Source organism: Haliotis rufescens, unplaced genomic scaffold (genome assembly GCF_023055435.1).
Source record: "Haliotis rufescens isolate VD_foot unplaced genomic scaffold, xgHalRufe1.0.p SCAF_6, whole genome shotgun sequence".
In the NCBI taxonomy this organism is placed as follows: Eukaryota; Metazoa; Mollusca; class Gastropoda; order Lepetellida; family Haliotidae; genus Haliotis; species Haliotis rufescens.
In genome coordinates this window covers 7,281,043-7,300,200 of record NW_025964334.1, presented here as the reverse complement: position 1 = coordinate 7,300,200, position 19,158 = coordinate 7,281,043, and the positions used below count along the sequence as shown (strand labels likewise).

The 19,158-nt window shown below is 40.0% G+C and overlaps 1 protein-coding gene across 7 annotated transcripts in view; it reads right to left on the bottom strand.

Annotated features, from left to right (window-relative positions):
- LOC124143981 (rho family-interacting cell polarization regulator 2-like) overlaps positions 1-19,158 on the bottom strand; it is a 119,882-nt gene that overhangs the window by 2,711 nt on the left and 98,013 nt on the right. For 6 of the 7 annotated variants that reach the window (XM_046513184.2, XM_046513183.2, XM_048385846.1 and 3 more), the window contains 17 exons: positions 16,374-16,397; positions 13,399-13,452; positions 11,487-11,535; positions 11,102-11,196; positions 10,100-10,163; positions 9,481-9,650; positions 8,467-8,612; positions 7,771-7,879; positions 6,851-7,279; positions 5,979-6,109; positions 5,295-5,511; positions 4,224-4,353; positions 3,077-3,235; positions 2,420-2,566; positions 1,876-2,025; positions 1,207-1,253; positions 168-251 (listed from right to left, as the gene is read on the bottom strand). In XM_046513184.2, coding sequence (XP_046369140.1) covers positions 168-251; positions 1,207-1,253; positions 1,876-2,025; positions 2,420-2,566; positions 3,077-3,235; positions 4,224-4,353; positions 5,295-5,511; positions 5,979-6,109; positions 6,851-7,279; positions 7,771-7,879; positions 8,467-8,612; positions 9,481-9,650; positions 10,100-10,163; positions 11,102-11,196; positions 11,487-11,535; positions 13,399-13,452; positions 16,374-16,397 — 2,205 coding nt within the window. The remainder of the gene's footprint in view (positions 1-167; positions 252-1,206; positions 1,254-1,875; positions 2,026-2,419; positions 2,567-3,076; positions 3,236-4,223; positions 4,354-5,294; positions 5,512-5,978; positions 6,110-6,850; positions 7,280-7,770; positions 7,880-8,466; positions 8,613-9,480; positions 9,651-10,099; positions 10,164-11,101; positions 11,197-11,486; positions 11,536-13,398; positions 13,453-16,373; positions 16,398-19,158) is intronic. The other variant, XM_048385847.1, reaches the window with a different exon arrangement.

Genomic DNA, 19,158 nt, shown 5'->3' with positions numbered 1-19,158 from the left:
CAATGACAATGTAAACCAGGTCAGTGACTCTCACCACCTTATAGATTCTGTCGCCTCGTAAGACAAACACAGGTTGCTGGGAACTGATTCTAATCCTGCCCCCCCCCCCACACACACTGCATGTCCACGTTGCAGTATAATGTAGTTGGATATAAACCTCTTCTCACCTCCAGAACTGACAGTGCATAGCAAGAGCCCCCTCGGACATCGGGGATCTGATCCTCCAGACCCTCCACGAAAATCACCATCGCCTGAAACACACAAGCCACATGTCAAACACACGACCCACATGTCAAACACATGACCCACATGTCAAACACACGACCCACATGTCAAACACACAACCCACATGTCAAACACACAACCCACATGTCAAAAACACAACCCACATGTCAAACACACAACCCACGTGTCAAACACACAATCCACATGTCAAACACACACAAAATTTACAGAACATCTGCTGACATTTTACAAGTGCTTCGTTTAGTTGACAGCAAAGTGAAAGTTCAGATCAAAAGTCACATTGGCATTGTTTCAGCCATAGAGCGAATTCTATAGCATAGAGCGACATCTACAGCATAGAACCATGTCTACAGCATAGAAACAAGAAAACATCAAGTTCATGGTCATCTACAATAACCAATTAGGACATGTAAACAAGTAATTGAGTGATAGTTATTTTAGGCTTAAAAAAATAAAGGTATTGTTTCTCAGGCAGTGACTTTTGAAAAAAAAGTGTGGGTGGGTGGGCGGGCGGTGGCATTTATTTAAAAACACAACCCAAATATACAGTTGTGTACCCGGGAAAGGGTCTCCCTACACAAACAAGTTATACAGTTATGGCCGCCATGACCATAACACGAGATGCACAGTAAAGCAGTGTGCATGTAAAGGGAAGTAACGTTGTGCTACATTGGATCGCATTGAAAAAATTGAAAATTGAAATTAAAACGAACTGTGGGGCAGACTTTATGATGATGCGGGCAGTGCCTGAGAATCTAGATTTATTATTTTTAGCCTTATTTTTGCATATTTTACACAGAAACAGCTTGTCTGGAGCACTGGTAATCCTAATGCAGCATGTCTCAGCAAGGTGTTCAAATCCAAAAGACATTGTGTTGATATTTTACCACAGCTTCATTTACTCTCTGCAAAGGTCAGGTATTACTTTAGTCTTAACACAAGTGATCCCCCACTACTCACCTTATCTCGAACTTCCTTGTTCCGCGCGACAGACTTCAGATAGGTTGCTGTAACAAACAGGGACTTACATGTACTACATGTATACAACTTATTAAGACCACTTATTTCAAATTTCAAATAAACATTACCGGTAACTGAAAAGTGTGCACAGAAAATGAATACGTTTTTAGCAATATTCCAGCAATATCTGGCTTGGGAGGCCAAAAATGGCATCGGCACAGAAAATGAAGACTGTGACGAAGTTTGCAATGATTATTCACAAACCAATTTTGAATTTGAAAAGTGAGTGGTTGTATTGTGTCAGCCCGGCAGCTCTATCACAAAGCCTGAGAAGACATCTAATTCCAGAGGAAAGAGTGAGTGAGTGAGTGAGTTGGTTCAACAGTCTGTGGAACAGTGTTTCATTTATATCATGATGCCAGCCTGAAGTTGGGAAAAAACTTTGTTGGCAGAACCCATGGCCATTGTACAAAACAACAGATCAAGAAATAGACGGTTATTTTGTTGGTGGAACCCCTGGCCATAGCTCTAACTGACCAAAGGTAAAAACAGGGCAAATTTGGAATTTGAAAAGAACACCAGAAAATCCTGATATGACAAAGGGACACAACTCATTCATATAAGTCATCTGGAGCAAGTATGAGTTAAGATTCAAGATGATCGACTTACTCGCTGTCTGGTTGATCTCCCGATTATTTGCTATCAGCAGTGTTCCAACGACCTTCAGACACGTTGGGGAAGGAATGTCCTCCTTCAAGGTCAACACAGCTTTGATGACCATGTCGGTGTTTCCCGAACACAACCGATCCATCAGGCTAACTGTAAATCAGAAAACATGGGTGATGCTTTACTCTCATCCTCAGGAATAATGTTGAAGTCTGGAGAGGGATAATATAATGTGTCCAAGAGAAAGACGGTCATCTGACTATTTGGGATAAAGGCCGATACCAAAGTCCAACCCTGGATATCTCTAACAATGCAACATTGAAACAATGTTTTGAAAACGTGTTGTCCAGCACCCGGTGTTGTATGAGGAAATACATGACTATGTACTGATACTGTGATTGTATCCTTGACTAGTTAATGTCTCACATCTTCATTCTACTTTGACAAATACCCGAGACCCACAAGGAACTTGATTATTTTTCTTATGCTAGCTTAATTTCACAAGAAGCGTCTTGTCTCAAAACAAATGACAGAGAGATGGACTCACTTTCCTGAGCAATGGAGTCAATGACAGCTAGCCCGTCCTTCTTGAAGAAGCTGACAAACTGTTGCAGAGTGACGACCAGGGACGACCGCAGCTTGTCGGGGTCATAGGAGGGCAGGTCCAGCACCTTCGCCATGATGTAAGCAAACACTGAAAACAAACATTATCTTTCATAATGGCCAGTCTTAGCATCCACCTGCAGGAATAATGTTCAAACACACAGATTATCTATCATGTCCAGAGATAAAGTTGATTGTGAGGACGATTTTATGCCGATTTGTGAGTGAGTGAGTTTATGCTGCTTTTAGCTATATCATGGCAGGTCACTACAATAGGCTTCACTCAATGTACCCATAAGAGTCACTCCTGGGTCTTCACCAGGACAAGCGAACGCTTTAACCACTAGGCTACCCCTCACCCCTAAAGGCAGACGTAATCTAAATGGCAGAATGAGCAGCTAAGTGAAAGTAAAACTATAATAAATCGCAAAATGACAAATGTTCTTGTTGTTAACAGCAAAGATGCTTCTCCTGCACTAACTCATTTTTAAGAGCTGGATATGAATAGCTTCTGTAACGTAATTTTCGATCTTGATAATTACTCCCAATACCACACGGCAACACTGAACACGCTTCCTAGCCTGACTGATGAGCAACGTACCTCTGGCAGGGGAAACATCGAAGGTCTCCTTGATATTGAGTCCGAACTTCTGCTCCATGGTGTAGGATAGCTTCTCTGGGTGGACGTACAACACGTTCTGGTCCACGCACAGAACCCAGAACTCCTTCAACGCCTTGTCGTCAGTCAGTTCCGACATCACTGTTGGAATACAGAACAATGTTATCAGTTTGTTGTTTAAAAGTGCACTGAGCTATTTCAGCTGTGAGAACAGCCTGTAAATAATGGAGTCTAGGCCAGACAATCATTGAGTGAGAGTGATTTTGGTTTTACGCCGCTTTTAGCAATATTCCAGCAATATCACGGCAGGGGACACCACAAATGGGCTTCACATATTGTACCCATGTTGGGAATCGAACCTGGGTCTTCGGCTTGACGAGCAAATGCTTTAACCACTAGGCTACCCGACCGCACCGCCAGACAATCAAGTGATGGATAGTATTTGGAACAATCATTGCCATCAGGGCTCAATGACATGCAGTCAACCGAGTCTCCGAGCCACAACCCAACCATAAGTCAACTTTTACAACCTGCATACACTGGAGGAGACATGCAACTCGGAATCCCACCTAATCCCCAGACATGGATATGCGACAAATTATTTTTGCACTGAAAAACACAACTTTTTATCATTTTTCAATTGTTTGGATTTTTTGGATATTGATTGTCAGCATTTATTCATGGAGCACTGAGATTCAATAATTCCAGTGTTCCAACAATTGTTTTGTTTGACTTATGACTAATGACTATTCTAACTTTCTAGATTTGATGTGCATATCAAACTAGAAAGTTGAAGATCATTGTTTATTGTTTGTTTGTTTGTTTGTTTGTTGTTTAACGCCGCACTCAGCAATATTCCAGCTATATGACAGCGGTCTGTAAATAACCAAGTCTGGACCAGACAATACGGTGATTGACATGAGCATCGATCCACACATCAACCAAGTCAGCAAGCCTGACCACCCGATCCCATTACAAGATCATTAAACCAATTGCGACAGTCTACTGGCTCACACAGCGATATGTTCAACCGTGTTTCCTGATGTACAACACCTCATCTTGAGGCTGATCTGAGACAGTTATGGTACTCCAGCCTTAAATGATGCTTGTTATCGGCCAGACAACGTACCAGAATGCAGATCCACATCAGGCCCTTGTTTGGCAATCTTCATCAGGCTTTCAATGATGAAGGCTTGCTTCTGGAGTTTATCCAGTGCGTAGAACTCTCGACACCTCAGGGGACCAAAGTTGCCTAAGCTCTGGAAAAAAAAAATCATTATTATTAAAATCCATAAAACAGCACGAGAACAGAGTAAAGTAATAATAGTCACTGATAATATCACTATCCCCAGGTCTCGTCCTGATCAACTGTAGTGCCATATCTGCATAGGTTTCTGGCCTGTCGCAAGGGATGCAACTCTGCACAGCGAAGATTGCACGGTTAGATTGCTCAATGGCAGTGTGCGCAATGTGGGTTCGAATCCCCGATGAGACTCAACCCGAAAAAGTACTAGCATCTATACTTTACTCAGAAAATGTTTACTTTCTAAATGGCATTGTGCATTCCTTTTGTATTCATTCTGGGACCTGTGGTGGACATGTGAACAGGAGAACCAGTCATTGCCAGATTGAAGCAGATTGTACAAATTCCGTCAGCAAATGTGCTGAGCTCATCACATTTTGCATGAACAGATTTTCATTTTCATCACCCTGGAATGCAGTGATATTATGATACAATGTTGGTGGAACAGTCTTCCGTGATAACTGAACTCGTCTGGTTAACAGAATATGGATAAAAAAAATAAACACAATCGAAGTTGTTACACAGAGAAGACAATTGATATGTGATTAATGAGTTATCAAGCCAAATGGCAGTTTTTTCATTACTGTAAACTACATTTAAAACGAACATGCTTATAATAAGTTGACGGGTATAACAAATTGTTTTTTTTGGTCCTGCACATTTGCTGTAAATCTGCTTAAAATGAACTACGATTATAACAAACTAATTTGTTTGTGAAATTGAGTTTGTTATAACCATAGTTTACTGTATTTATTAAGAAAAAGCCTGGATACAGGCTTTCAGGCTTTGACTCCGATTTAACAACCTTTTTGAAAAGACTGCTTCACACATTATTGTTCCAATTTCAAAACGCTGTACAACAAGCGGCAACTGCCTGGAAACCACCCCCCATCTCACCTCCAGAAGTCTATCACAGTATCCAAGATGAAAGAGGAGGGCCTGGTCAACTTGTTCGTTCCCAGTGGAAGGAGGGATGGGGCTGGAACCCAGACTAGAGCCGAGCTGAGTGTCCTCGCTGAGGCGCTTGGCGAGGGATTCGATCCCGGAGTCGGCCGTCTTGGCTGTGGACTCGGGGCTGGCAAGAATTTGATCGATGCTGGATGTACGGCTCACTCTGTAAGGAAGTAAACTTGTTCTGTAAGGTGTTCATGATGTATGCAGGGCACAATGACTCAACAGCAGAAACAGCAGAGGGTTTACTAGTTTCTGTTAATCCCACACACTTGTATACATAGAGCAGATATCATAATTGACACTAATTAACCGACTACTACTCAGGACAGATATTAGACTAAACCATATTTCCCTGTTGGCCAGAAGACTTCGTCGTAAATTTACTAACAGGATTTTGAGCTTATTTCCAAAGTCTTCCTAATATTTGACTCAATAACAATGTAATTGGAATTTGTAATTCTAAACACAATAATCACTGAGCAAATGATGTGAAAATGCATGTATCTGCCTTATTTCAGATAATAATAATAACAATAATAACAATAATAATAATAATAATAATAATAATAATAATAATGATGGCTGCCTGTTTGTGAAGCAAACTTGTAGTTGTTGTAATGGACGTACTCAGGACTAGGGTCAAGGTCATCTGTGGCATCATCTGTCGTATCCTCTGTGTTGAGGAAATCGAAAGCTTCAAGTGCGCTCTCTATGGAGACGCTGATGCTGGAAGACCGAGAGCTGCATCGCGACTGTTTCTGCAACATGAGACATGGTGTTTATTTCAGTTTAATTCATACTGTGATACTGTAGTGATCACATGGCTACCAAAGTATTAGAATCAGGATACTAGCATACTGAGTTTTAATAGTGGCGGCTATCTGTAAATTGTAACTAAACATGCAACATTAAACCAAAGGTGGTTATATTATTTTGAAACCTCTAACTGACCTATCAGAATTAAGTATTTTCCATATTGAAAGTAGCAAGATCACATTACAGTGGGCAATATGACAAAAGAAAGCTACTGTGACTACAAACAAATGTATGGAAAGTCAGAATTTACAGCATGTTTTCATAAAGTAGCTGAACGTCATGACTGTTTCAATACACATGTGGCTACTATCTTGCAAGGTCTCCTAAGGGGTAGCAGATGCAAGGGTCCAGCACGTGTTATGAGTACAACAGGGTATACGAGATGTGGAGAGATGACTCCCTCAAGCCATAGAGATTTGTCTAGGATTCCAAACTAAGTGCCCTTGGCAGGCAAATTGGGAAAAAATAGGGATATTATATAAAATTGGATTTCTTTGAATGTTCTTATTTTTGAAACTTCTCAGGAATACAGATATCTTAAATCGAAATTTTTACTTTCACTTGCTGCTGACTTAGGCCAGATACTGGTATCTGAGGTCTAGTTAAATCCCTGCTAGCGACACAAATCATTCATAAAACTCAAACTTCACAAAATGGCAGACATGCCCGTCCTGCTCACTCACCCTGATGAACTGCTCCAGGAAAACAACCACTTCCTCCAGCTTCTGCAACTCGTTATATTGTCCGAGGAAATCCTCCAACGAGGTCGTCAGAACATTTAGCCCTTCCTCAATACTAGTGGGATCGTCCCGATTGGTCATTACAGTCTGCGAGAGAACACCGGGCAGGAGAGTCTGAGGAAGAGGCTGTACTGGCAGGGCACTAGATAATACTGTCTGTGATAGTCGCGATCCCTGAGTGTGGCTCACAAACACGGTGTTGTCCTTGCTGCGGAGTAGTGGCGAGGCCTGGTACGAGTGGGACTCGAACGCCCGAGTAGGCAGGGAGGTAGAGGAGCCGAACAGGTAGTAGTCGTCCTTGGAGTGATGGAGATGGAGTGGGCTGGAGTAGCGCCGTTCCGGACCGGTCGGCAGGTCGCCGTAACTCCCAGACTGTTGTGGAGGAAGATTGTGTTAGTTACGTGAACAGTGAAAAAGGATGCAATATTCAAGTTTCCGGGGTATTTATAATCAAGTTCTGGGCGAGATAATCAAGTGGTGGATAGCATGAATGTCACTGCTAGTCTTCAGGGTAATATGACACAATCTGTACACAGAGACTGTAATCACGGCTTCATTAGCTGGGTCTCAACATCAACATAATATCCATTGGCTACTGTGGACATTAGCTGCCCTGAATTCTAATGACCACCCTATAATCATAAATATGGAATCTGTCTCCCGTTCTGCTACCCTAGAATTCCCACGACTCATATAGGTTACACTTTCCTCAGTAAAGGAATACATTTAACTGACAGACCTGAAAATTGCTTTGCGAGACACCTACATTTAGTCTTCTGTGACCACAAACCCTTGAATATCCATGGCTAGCTACCAGAAATTTTAAAGTATATATTTTATTAAACAACTCCATGTGAACTTACCAGTTGGCCATTCAGAGCCAGAACGGACACGGGTCGCCTCCGTGGAGTACCCTGGGGCCGACTCGGAGCCTCGAAGAATGTAACGGACTCATCCATGCCGTCAAGAGGGCTGCAGACAACAACAAGTGTGAATAAGTGATATGTGAGTATGGTTTTACACCACTTTTAGCAATATTCCAGTAATATCACAGTGGGGGACACATGAAATGGGCTTTCACTAACCACTTGGCTACCCCACCGCCCCACACACATGAATAAACCGCAACAGTCTACACCTGGTAGTGGAGTCGAGTTTCATGGGCCCCCGTTCCGGAAGGCAATTGTAGCACTACAATAATCGTAAGTCTGTGTTAAAGTATGGGAGTGCTACGAACCATATCAATGTATGGCAGTCACAACACAAGGAGGAATTCTAAATGTTTTTTCCCTACTAGAGTTGGTAATGTAATCAGATGTGACGCCACAATGGACAGTCACATGACAGTGGCGATGGGTCCTAGTAAAAGTAGACTGAAGATGGAAAAACACTTTGTTCTTTACCTAGGACCATCAAGTTTTTTTCCTTCACCTAGGACCATCGCTAAGTGCTGTTTTCTTTCTCATAAGGTAAGCAGTAGATGCATTAAAGAGTAATGCAGGATAAGTAAAAAACATGTTTTTAAATGAACCGTGGTCTGGTGATTTATAAGTACATACTTCCATGTGATGACGATGCTGAGTTTCAGAGAGCCGTTGAAGTTGATGCTGACTGTCATCAGTTGAGGGTTGGCAGAAAACAGATCCTTGATTTCACAGTTCTTCTGCCCCAGCAGTACACTCTTGAAGCTGCGAACCTCCACAGCCTGGAGCAAGGGCAACTCATTAAACACAGGCATACTTCAACAAGTGAGTGAGTGAGTGAGTGAGTAAGTGAGTGAGTGAGTGAGTGGGAGTGAGAATGGGTGAGTGAGTGAGTGAGTGAGTGAGTGGGCAAGTTGGTGTGTAGGGTTGAGTGAGTGAGTGAGTGAATGAGTAAGTGAGTGAGCATGAGTGAGTGAGTGAGTGAGTGAGTGAGTGAGTGTGAGCATGAGTGAGTGAGTCAGTGAGGTTTTAATCCGCTTTTAGCAATATTCCAGCAATCATGGTATCATGGGAAACTGGAAATGGGCTTCACACATGGTATGGGGGAATTGAGCCTAGGCCTTCAGTGTGACGAGCGAAATCTTTAACCACTAGGCTACCCAACCACCTGTTTGCTTTAAGTTTTTTGAGATTTTACTGGAGAATGGTTTTAAGAGTTAGCTCCCTTGAAATGCATCTTCCTTTTTCATTCACTAAAAGTAGTTCCTTACACAATCCCACACGCACATTCTTACTTGTAAAAGTACCCCTTGAATCCAATTTTTACATGAAGAGATGAGTTCATCACAATTATAAACCATAGCCATTTTGAAGCATATCCACTAAAAACAGTTTTGCCATGTTATAAAAAAACCCAACCAATTAACAGGCTTATTTGTGGCTTAGAAACACAAATCATTTCCTAATAAATTATTTGCATAAAAAAGTTGGTTTTATTTTGTGAAACTGTTAGCCATTTCTTTTTTCAATTATTTCCTGGAACAAATTATGTTTTCAAAAGCAACCAGCCCACACCCTCAGGGCCTCAAATGGACAGTCTCTTGGTAGGGACGTATTTTCCCCTTGACCTCAACAAACAGGTGCTCTTACCTTTAGACTGAGGACTTCTCCAACCAAGGCTTTGAACATAAACTCAGGCTGATCCCACTTCTGTGTGTTGTTTTTCTCAATGCGGCCTTTTGTCTTCCACTTCTGTGGCCCATGGCGGATGGAGACCTCGAACACATCGCCAGGGCAGAGCCGTGCAAACCCTGCCATACCTGCGACACACAACATAACAGTGACTGAGTGAGTTAAATTAACTCTATTTTGAAATAAGGGGATGGTAACATAATTAAGCCGAATCTGGGATTTGAACACGGCCAGAGGGACGCAACTATACACAGCGCCTTAAACAACAGGGACAACTGTATATGGTTTTTCATGAAGTAAAGAAAGATGGCGACACACAGCTATTTTCTTCCACTGTTGAAGATAAAATAGCTAATGTGTGAAATTTTAATGTCACCTTCATCTGAAGCCTTCAAAATAGAATTTCAAGATACAGAGATGAAAATTAGCACTACCCACTTGCCAAACAAAGGACCAGTAGAATTTCAAACATTTTTCGAGGGTATTGCTATATTGATCTTTTCGCCTTAGTAGATGTTCTTGGTTAATTTCCATACCTAAAGATGTAAAAACAGAATGATAAATATGGAGAACTTACCCTTGAGTTTGCAGTGGAACGTGCCGAGCATGTTCTCCAGCTGGGCCTCTATTGCACATAATGTCTGGCAACAAGAAGAGTGAGGTTAGCTTCTCTTGTACACTAGAATCCTTACACTGAATCAGGAATACAGTCTTGTCTCCAAATATACAACTGATCACTAAATCTCAACAAGCGTGGAAAAGGAAAAGGAGCGTGGCACTCAACATACAACATGCTTTACTAATGCAAATAAGTAAAAAAACAATCTGCGTTTGCTGGTTGTTGAAATTGCCAAATGACTTGGCATAATATCATTTCTATGTTCACATGTTCCGTTTGTTTCCAAGACAGGAACCTCTGCTCCATCCTTCCACATCAATTCAAATTTCTTTTTTATATTTCTGGCCAAAAAGCTTCCAATGAAATATAATAAATGTTAGAATGAATTTTATTTTATTTTTTTATTTTTTTATTTTATCTTTGTAAGGAAAAAAACTAATAAAAAATAAATAAAAGCAGGCATCTTCCACGGAGACATAAGTAGTAGTGGTGGGACGATAAACTGATACATCGATGGATCGTGATTTTTTACTTCTCGATACAAGTATCAATCACAGTCGCACACTAAGTACAAAATATCCTTTCTGACCTTAAATGTTTGATTTAATAATTGTTCCACTAAACACTAATCAGTAGTGCAAGTTAATAGTGAAAACATAAATATTTTCATTTGTTGTGCCATACTTCACTGTAAATCATCAGTGTGCCAGGTATTTGGCCATCCTGTCTATGAAAAAAATGGCTTATGCACCACAGATAAGAGCACATGCAAGTATCGAGATACATATCGGATCGTGAGTAAGGTATCGTGATACATATCAGATCGTGAGTAAGGTATCGTGATACGTATCGTATCTCACAGTTGGTGTATCGTCCCAGACCTAATATGTAGTACCACCACTAGTGCTATCATCATATGAATACAATTACATTTTACGGGAGCTTCCTGTTGTCACTCACCTGTGAACACTCCTTATACCCGTATTTCACGTTCGTGAGGGACTGTTTTCTGTTGCCAGGCGACGTTGTGTATGCTCTTGCCATAGTCCGAGCCCCTGAAGATCAACCAAACATTCGCTTATTTATCTTAGATATAGATTGAAAATGAATATTTCAAACACTTCAGTCAAAGGTGGTGATGTACACTTAAGATTTTATAAAATGTTCAGCAATATTTTATGTGACGCTAGACGCTAAATGTTCTCTGATGTGACTATCGAAAAGTGCGATAGTCCAATCATATTTAGCACAGGAAAGTGGGCTTGATGTGGCAAGGTTGGAAACAAGACTTTGATAAAAAAGGCTAGTGGACGCTCTTCGCCTCAGGAAGATGCACATTCCCTACCTTCTCGGAGTTGTTGATGAACCAGGTAGCACTCGTGAAGCTCATCAAGCTGGAAAAACAAATTGCAATGATTAATAATTAATAATTCCTTTTCTTTTGAGTTTGGACTGAAAGCTAGGTATTTTCAACTCATTAACAACTGGACTCCAAGAATTGGTTCACATTTTCCTCCATGGGATTCCACGCCGGGTGAGAGAAGCGAACACAGTATGTACTGGGCTATTAATTGTATTTTAAGTACCATATTCAATGTAATAAGCGCCTCGCTCTAATAAGCGCCCATGGTGATGTTTGCTAATATATTGGCTAGTGAACGATCCCAATTAGCACCCTTCCGATTGGTCAATGTACACAAGACTTATTTATTTGTGTATAATCTCTATCGCACTCTATCTTATATGCAACCTTAATTACGGGCAATTAAATTCTGGAAAAACATAGCTGTCGTGTTAATACGCAGACTTTTCTTTCGTATCATTTCAGGCTGTCAGCATAAACCACGAAATTTACGATATTTCAATCCTTTTACCAAAATTATATTCTAATAAGAGCCCCCTATTTCTAATTTTGAGAGCGCCCTGGACGCTTATTACGTCGATTACGGTAAGTCAGATATATATGCATATGAAGTACTGTATGTACTGTTATAGTGGAGTTCACTTTAACAGGACCACTTTTTGTTTCACATTAAAACTTATCAATGTTTACTGTAAAAGTCAGTTTCTGTGTTAAATGCAAATTTATATAAGAAACATATCTAAATTTCCAAACAAAATTTATCAAATTTTGCTATCGAGATATAAACAAAACAATTGTTTTCACATTTGTTAATATTTACATGTGGGTGTGGATATTTAATTATTTTTAAATTTCAGTACAATTTTACTCAAAACAAAAGTTGGCATTGTTCAACAAAACAAATTCTCGACCAACTAGAATATTTCCAGATTGTATAACAAACATGGACAGGTGGTGTCAATTCTAGAAGAATGAGTCACATCCATGGCACACGACCTGCCAACCTTCAGCATAGGGCCTTGTTTCCCCCTCCAATAAATCGGAACGTAACACTCATCTACAGTACATTAGCCACATTCTCACATATGTGCTGGCATTGTGTTCAAATCTTATGGAGAAAAATTTCCATCAATTTACCTTGGCATTTTTCCGCTGTCTAAGGTTACTGCCTCGATAGATTTTTGACAATACATGTCCAAGTCTGTATACCCACACAACACACTGTCACTTTTCTTTTAGGTGGTAAATATTTGAGTTCCTCTTCATTGATGTCACCTCTAGAGTTATCTAATATAAACTTATGCCATGTGAGTCAGGGTCATCTCACCATGGACTTGAGGTGACATGGAGATGATCATTGATAGCACTACTTCAGGACTGTTTATTTACTTGTGATTGTTTACAGATTTCCCATCAATATTATGGCTCAGTTACCAAAATGAAATGTAAAATAAAATTGGAAATAAATTCAAAAACAGTGGTTGTCTGAATGCTTGATTGGGTGAGTAAGTTTTTACGTCACATTTATCAATATTCCAGCAATATTGCTAAAATATTGATATCAGTAATTTAGGACTTTTTATTTACTTGTGATTGTTTAAAGATTTTTCATCAAAATATTCCAGCCATATCTCGACAGGTGACATCATGAATGGGTTTAAGATAATGTTCCTGTGTTGGGAACTGAACCTAGACCTTTGGCATTAGCAAACCTGGATGTTACCCCACAATGCTATCCCTGCCTCGAACATATAACTGTTGGCGAAATACAAAATTTAATAAAGACACATGCTGCTTAGGTAGTTTCTTTGAATGACGAGAGTTATGTCCCTTCCCAAATCCCTCTTTGTCTAGCCTTAGCAACGAAAACATCTAAATAACCAACATCACCAACCTTTGACAAGTGAAATTCCAGTTTCTTCAAATATCTCTCAGCAGCTTTGATTTGCTGGAATAAAAAATAAAACATAATTGAATAAAGATAAATATTAACACAGAGCCTGGTATGCACAAGTGAAAGCCAAGGTGAAGGTCGCTGCATTGTCTGTACACCATGTCTACCTTAATACACCAACATAATAACTCGACAGGCTAGTTACTCAACAACAGGTGTTAGACAAGTTAAAAATTGAAAACACCATATCTCCTTAAAAAAACGCCTGCTAAAACCAAATACGAACAGAGACTGTCTCTGACAGACGCTGTATCTCTCCTAGTGAGCTCAAATTTAATGTCGCACTGGCCATTTCTCAGCTATATGGTAACTGACTGAGATAGAGTAATATCAATACCAACTGTCACCGGAACATAACTAAACAATGCAGCCATTCTACCTACAAAAACTGTTCTAGGGATTGTCCATGCTTCAAACAAAAACTAGCATGATTTCACAAGCACTATGCGCAAGTCAAAGGAGAGTTATTGCCTTTGTAATCACACGTTGTGGCACCGATATGAATCTGTCTCTCTACAATCCTGTCTGTGACAAACTTATTAAATCCTAATTTTTCTTTTTACAAATTATTTTGTTTTAGTGGGCAATGCAATGGTGATACTTCAATGGTGAAGTATCACGTAGTTAATCATTTATATTGATTATTAAACCTTCATCCCACCGCATCACTACCAAACACCCGGCCCCACATCACGCCACTGTCCCCAAGTACCTACACATGGAGAAACCACTGAGTTCTACTTCCTGTACTGGATTACATACACAACATACCAAGTCCTATTAAACACACCCGCGAATCACACCCGTGAAACACACCCGTGAATCATACCCGTAAAACACACCCGTGAATCACACCCGTGAAACACACCCATGAATCCCACCCGTAAAACACACCCATGAATCCCACCCGTAAAACACACCCATGAATCTCACCCGTGAAACACACCCATGAATCCCACCCGTAAAACACACCCATGAATCTCACCCGTGAAACACACCCATGAATCTCACCCGTGAAACACACCCATGAATCTCACCCGCGAAACACACCCATGAATCACACCCGTGAAACACACCCATGAATCTCACCCGTGAAACACACCCGTGAATCCCACCCATCAGCAACATATACATGTGTCTTGAACAGTATTTTTATAAAAGATTACAACCAAAACCTCCATATAACATTATTCACAAATTGGATGAAAATCTCACAATATACTGTGGAGTAGCCAAAGACTTTACACGTTTCTTCACGGTCATGTACTCTTAAACCATAGAATTACAACATGTGTAGGTTAGTTTGTTGTTCCAGCATGTATGATGGCAGCTGTATTATAAGTCTGGGCCCGACAATCCAGTGATTGTTATTGTGAGCAACAGTCCACACCATTCGGGTTCGATGACACACAATCAACCAGGTCACCGCATCCATGTGAGTGAGTGAGTATGGTTTTACGCTGGTTTTACGCCGCTTTTAGCAATCTTCCAGCAATATCAGGGCGGGGGACACAAGAAATGGGCACTACAGCATGTGTAAGCATTCTAAACAGCTGTTGATATTGGCTTAGTTTGAAGATGGTTTAAGAGCTTCACTTCCTTTACCGGACATGTGACTTCCATAACATCCAACAAAGATACGTTCAGCAAAGGCAGGATGGTACAAAAGGAGGTACATAGATAGAACAGGGTGGTACATTGGTGGTACATGGGACTTTTCACGGATATTTGTCACACTGGAGTAACAATAAGGTTCCCTGTTATATAAAACTTAACCCAAACCATTATTATACTCTTACCGATTGTCTGTTTCCCATTAGTGAAACATTATTCATTCATTATATTTATACATAAAGTGTTCAGGTTAAGAATAATCCTGTATGTATTAGTAAGGAAAAGAGTTCAACCAACATGACAACTGTTATAAGGTTATACAGCCTGGAGAAGTGGTGTATAATGACTTTAATAACAAGGTATATACGGAAATAGGACATTTTGTCACAAGGTTGACAGAACAGGGGAGATAACTGTTTCACGTAGAAGAATCAACTGTTAAGTGCAGCAAAGTTGTTAAGAAAGTTCAAAATTTGTGCAACACACTCAAACACAAACTGAAATGAAACTCGTGATCACACAAGCTTAAAACATGTGCCGAGAGAAATCAACACTGGTCTTCTCTGACTTGCACAGAAATCAAAGTCAGTTACACAACGTTGAGATTGGAGTAAATATGCACATTTGGTCAACACAGCACATCGTTGATAATTATTTTAAAGCAGCAAATATCTCAATCTTATTAAAATCAGATCTCTTACTCCGGTATAATACCAGTCGACATGAAGGACACCTCCAAAGGTCACTTCATTGAACCCTGAGCAAACTTCCCAATTGAAATGGAGGATGCATAGCATAGGTTCTTTGGCCAATCAGATGTCAGCCTTAAAAAGAAATATGGGTTTTATTTGAGGACCACCTCAATTGACAAATTTTGAGATAACAAAAAAGATATTTCTTTAATTGTACTTCATTGTGGGTGAAGATCCCATGGCCTTCAGAAATAATAGGGTGCATAAAATATTCACAACAACAGAAGGTCAAAACCTATATTATTTACGGGACTGGACATTTAAGTTTGATTTCAAGATACAGAATGAGATATGCTGCTCGATTGCCTTGCTCGATCGTACCGAGATATTCGAGGCGGTGGTGGTGATTGGCTGCTTGGAAAGTTCACCCGACACGACCTTCAATGAAGGGGTCGTTAGATCTTCTCACAGATGTATCATATCGGAAGATCTGATTTTAATGAGATTGCAAGTATGAAAGAGCAATGTCTTCCTCTGGGATATACTGTCTAAACATGCACTGACACTACAATCAATGGATTCACTACTACATGCATCAACGAGAATTACCTTGTCTGTTTCATGGAGCCTACCCTACAATAGGAACATACCACACCAGCTTTAATCTACAGTACCAGAATACACGAAAACTCTCAACCATAGAATCTCTACAACAGTTTCATATGAGTGAGTAGGGTTTAACACCGCTTTTAACAGTATTCCAGTTATATCATGGCGTGTCAGCTTAATGTGGGAGGAAAGCCCAAAGTGATGCAGGTCTCAGACGTTTACCACTTTGGTGAAACCCACGAGGATGGGTATGGTGCTGGCAACCTAGAAACATAATTTGGGTTAACCGGGATTCGATCCCACAATAATAGGTTTCTGGCATGCCCAAGGGACACAACTCTGCACAGCGAATTGCTCCTTAGACAACTGGGCTACCCCCAGTTTCACGTGAACATCCACAACACATTCATACATTGTTTTGGTGATTTTCATATGATTTATTTTGGTTTCTTGTTTTACGTACTGGACTCAATTGTCCTCAAACACTATTTTCTGTTGTCTTTTATATTATAATGGTGTCTTGCAATAAAAACATATATTCTTTTGCTTATGAATTATATTTTAATTAGTTTCCTGTTTGTTTATTTAACTGTGTTTTTTTCAGGAGTTATACTTAAAATCATTTTCTATTGTTTTAGTTTTCAATGGCATTAAAGAATCATTTTTCGAACTATACAAAACATTGTTTTAAACGCGTATTTGTTAATCCTTCATTTCCTGACATGAGCAGGTTATTTTCATACAGTGTATGATATTTTGTGGTTAAAGATTTTTTGCGACTTCTGATAACCACTTGGACCTCAAAAACCAAGTTGATATGCACTCACAATCAATATATTTCCAAATATTGACCCTTAATAAACTGCTTTGTGATGGAAAACAATGCCATCACACTTTCAGGAAATACTTCAAGGAGAGGAACTGCTCCTAAATTCTTGAAAATACTCCAAAATTGGGTTTTGTTTTCCGATCAAGCAACCAAGGAAAGACAAGAGCTTTACGGACATTTTTCAAATACACAGCCTGTTGGCCTTCCCATGCAAGTCCAGCAACGCTACAATATCATGTTTGCTCCATGCCCAGCTAAACTACATTCACGATCGAGCTGTCAAACTCTTCACTGGCGTTTTGGTGCCTCTTTAAACACAAAAGGGAATTTTTTGACAAAACAGAGAAGTGTGAGATTTTACATAAGGGCGTTGAAGGAAGATATCTTTGCATGTCACCTGACAGATTAGCAACTCATCTCTAGCCAATCAGGAAATAGCTTGATCGTTTATCTTAGTAGGAGGCCAAAACATCTGAAGTTTCTGCTAGAATAGGAAAACATATCTTAAAGTAAAGTTAAAACGGTTATCCTGTAGGCTTAGAGTATCTCTTAATGTCACACATGGCTGCAAGATTTACTTGGTTTCTTGGCCGTGAGTACACCGTCAGTTCATGAATGGACTTCGTCCTTTCCTCTACATTGTGCATTCAGTAAAGCTGTTGCCACAAATGGGGACTGTGTTGATGAAACATTTTAAGCTGGGTGAATGTCTCAAGAAAATCTTTGGGACTGAAAAACATGCATAAAATGGGCACGTGGCTTGTGCAGGTTCACAGGTCACGTGATACAGGGAGATCGCCATGCATTGTTGTGGTTGTCGGAAGTTTAAAACGGGACTTCCGAAAATGTATACTGCTCAGTTATTTAAAGGACAAGGAGACATTTTTGGAGCAGTAGTAATTGGTTCGGTAATGAGTACCATATTTTCTGAACACAGTGCACACTTTTCTTCCAAAGAGCACAGCTGTGTAGAGGGGGGTGCGCATTATACACGCCATAATGAGTTTTGGTGTTTCCCCCCCCCCCCCCAAAGCAACAAATCCGTACTGAAGTACTCAATTTCATCTTGTTATTACTCTGTCTGGTTATAAAAAGTGTTCATTGTATATCTGGATTTATGTTTGTAACCTATTTTATTAATTTTATTCACAATGTCATTTAATATTGTTTACAATAATTTCAGCGAAATAGTGTGTGAAGTGATCGGTAAACTGGAGCAAGAAAATTCTAGGATTTAATATACTACTCAAAAGAAGTTAAGGATCACACGATTCTTTCATAATGGTAAAGTTAATCTGTCATGACATGAGAGATTAACTATAGTAATATGAAAGAATCAGGGGATCCTTAACTTCTTTTGAGTAGTATAGATTGGAATAATATGACTATGGTAGTATGTTTGAGCTCATTGACCCAGGGAAAGCACAGTCTAGGATGTAGCACTTTGTTTGGGGTTTCTTGTAGTGGTGGGACGATACATACCGATGCATTGGTGGATTGCAATATTTAACTTCCCGATACAAGTATCGATCACAGTTGCACACTAAGTACAACATATTGAAACATACCTTAAACGGTTACTTTAATGGCGTTTACACCAAACACTAATTAGTAGTGAAAGAGTAAATATTTTCATCCATTGTGCCATACTTGACACTGACAACTGTAAATCGTCAGTGTGCCAGGAATTAGGCCATCCTGTCTATGAAAACATGGCTTATGCACCACAGATAAGAGCACATGCCAGTCTCCTGATACGTATCGGATCGTGAAGAAGGTATCATGATACGTATCGGATCGAACAGATGGTGTATCGTCCCATCCCTGGTATCTTGTAACAATAGGGACTAGCCTATCCAATGTTGAGTTGTATATTTGAGAGAATATATACCTCTTTTGACTTGACATCAATTTAGCTTGATTGAAAATATGCTTACTGAACGCATTGTTTTTATT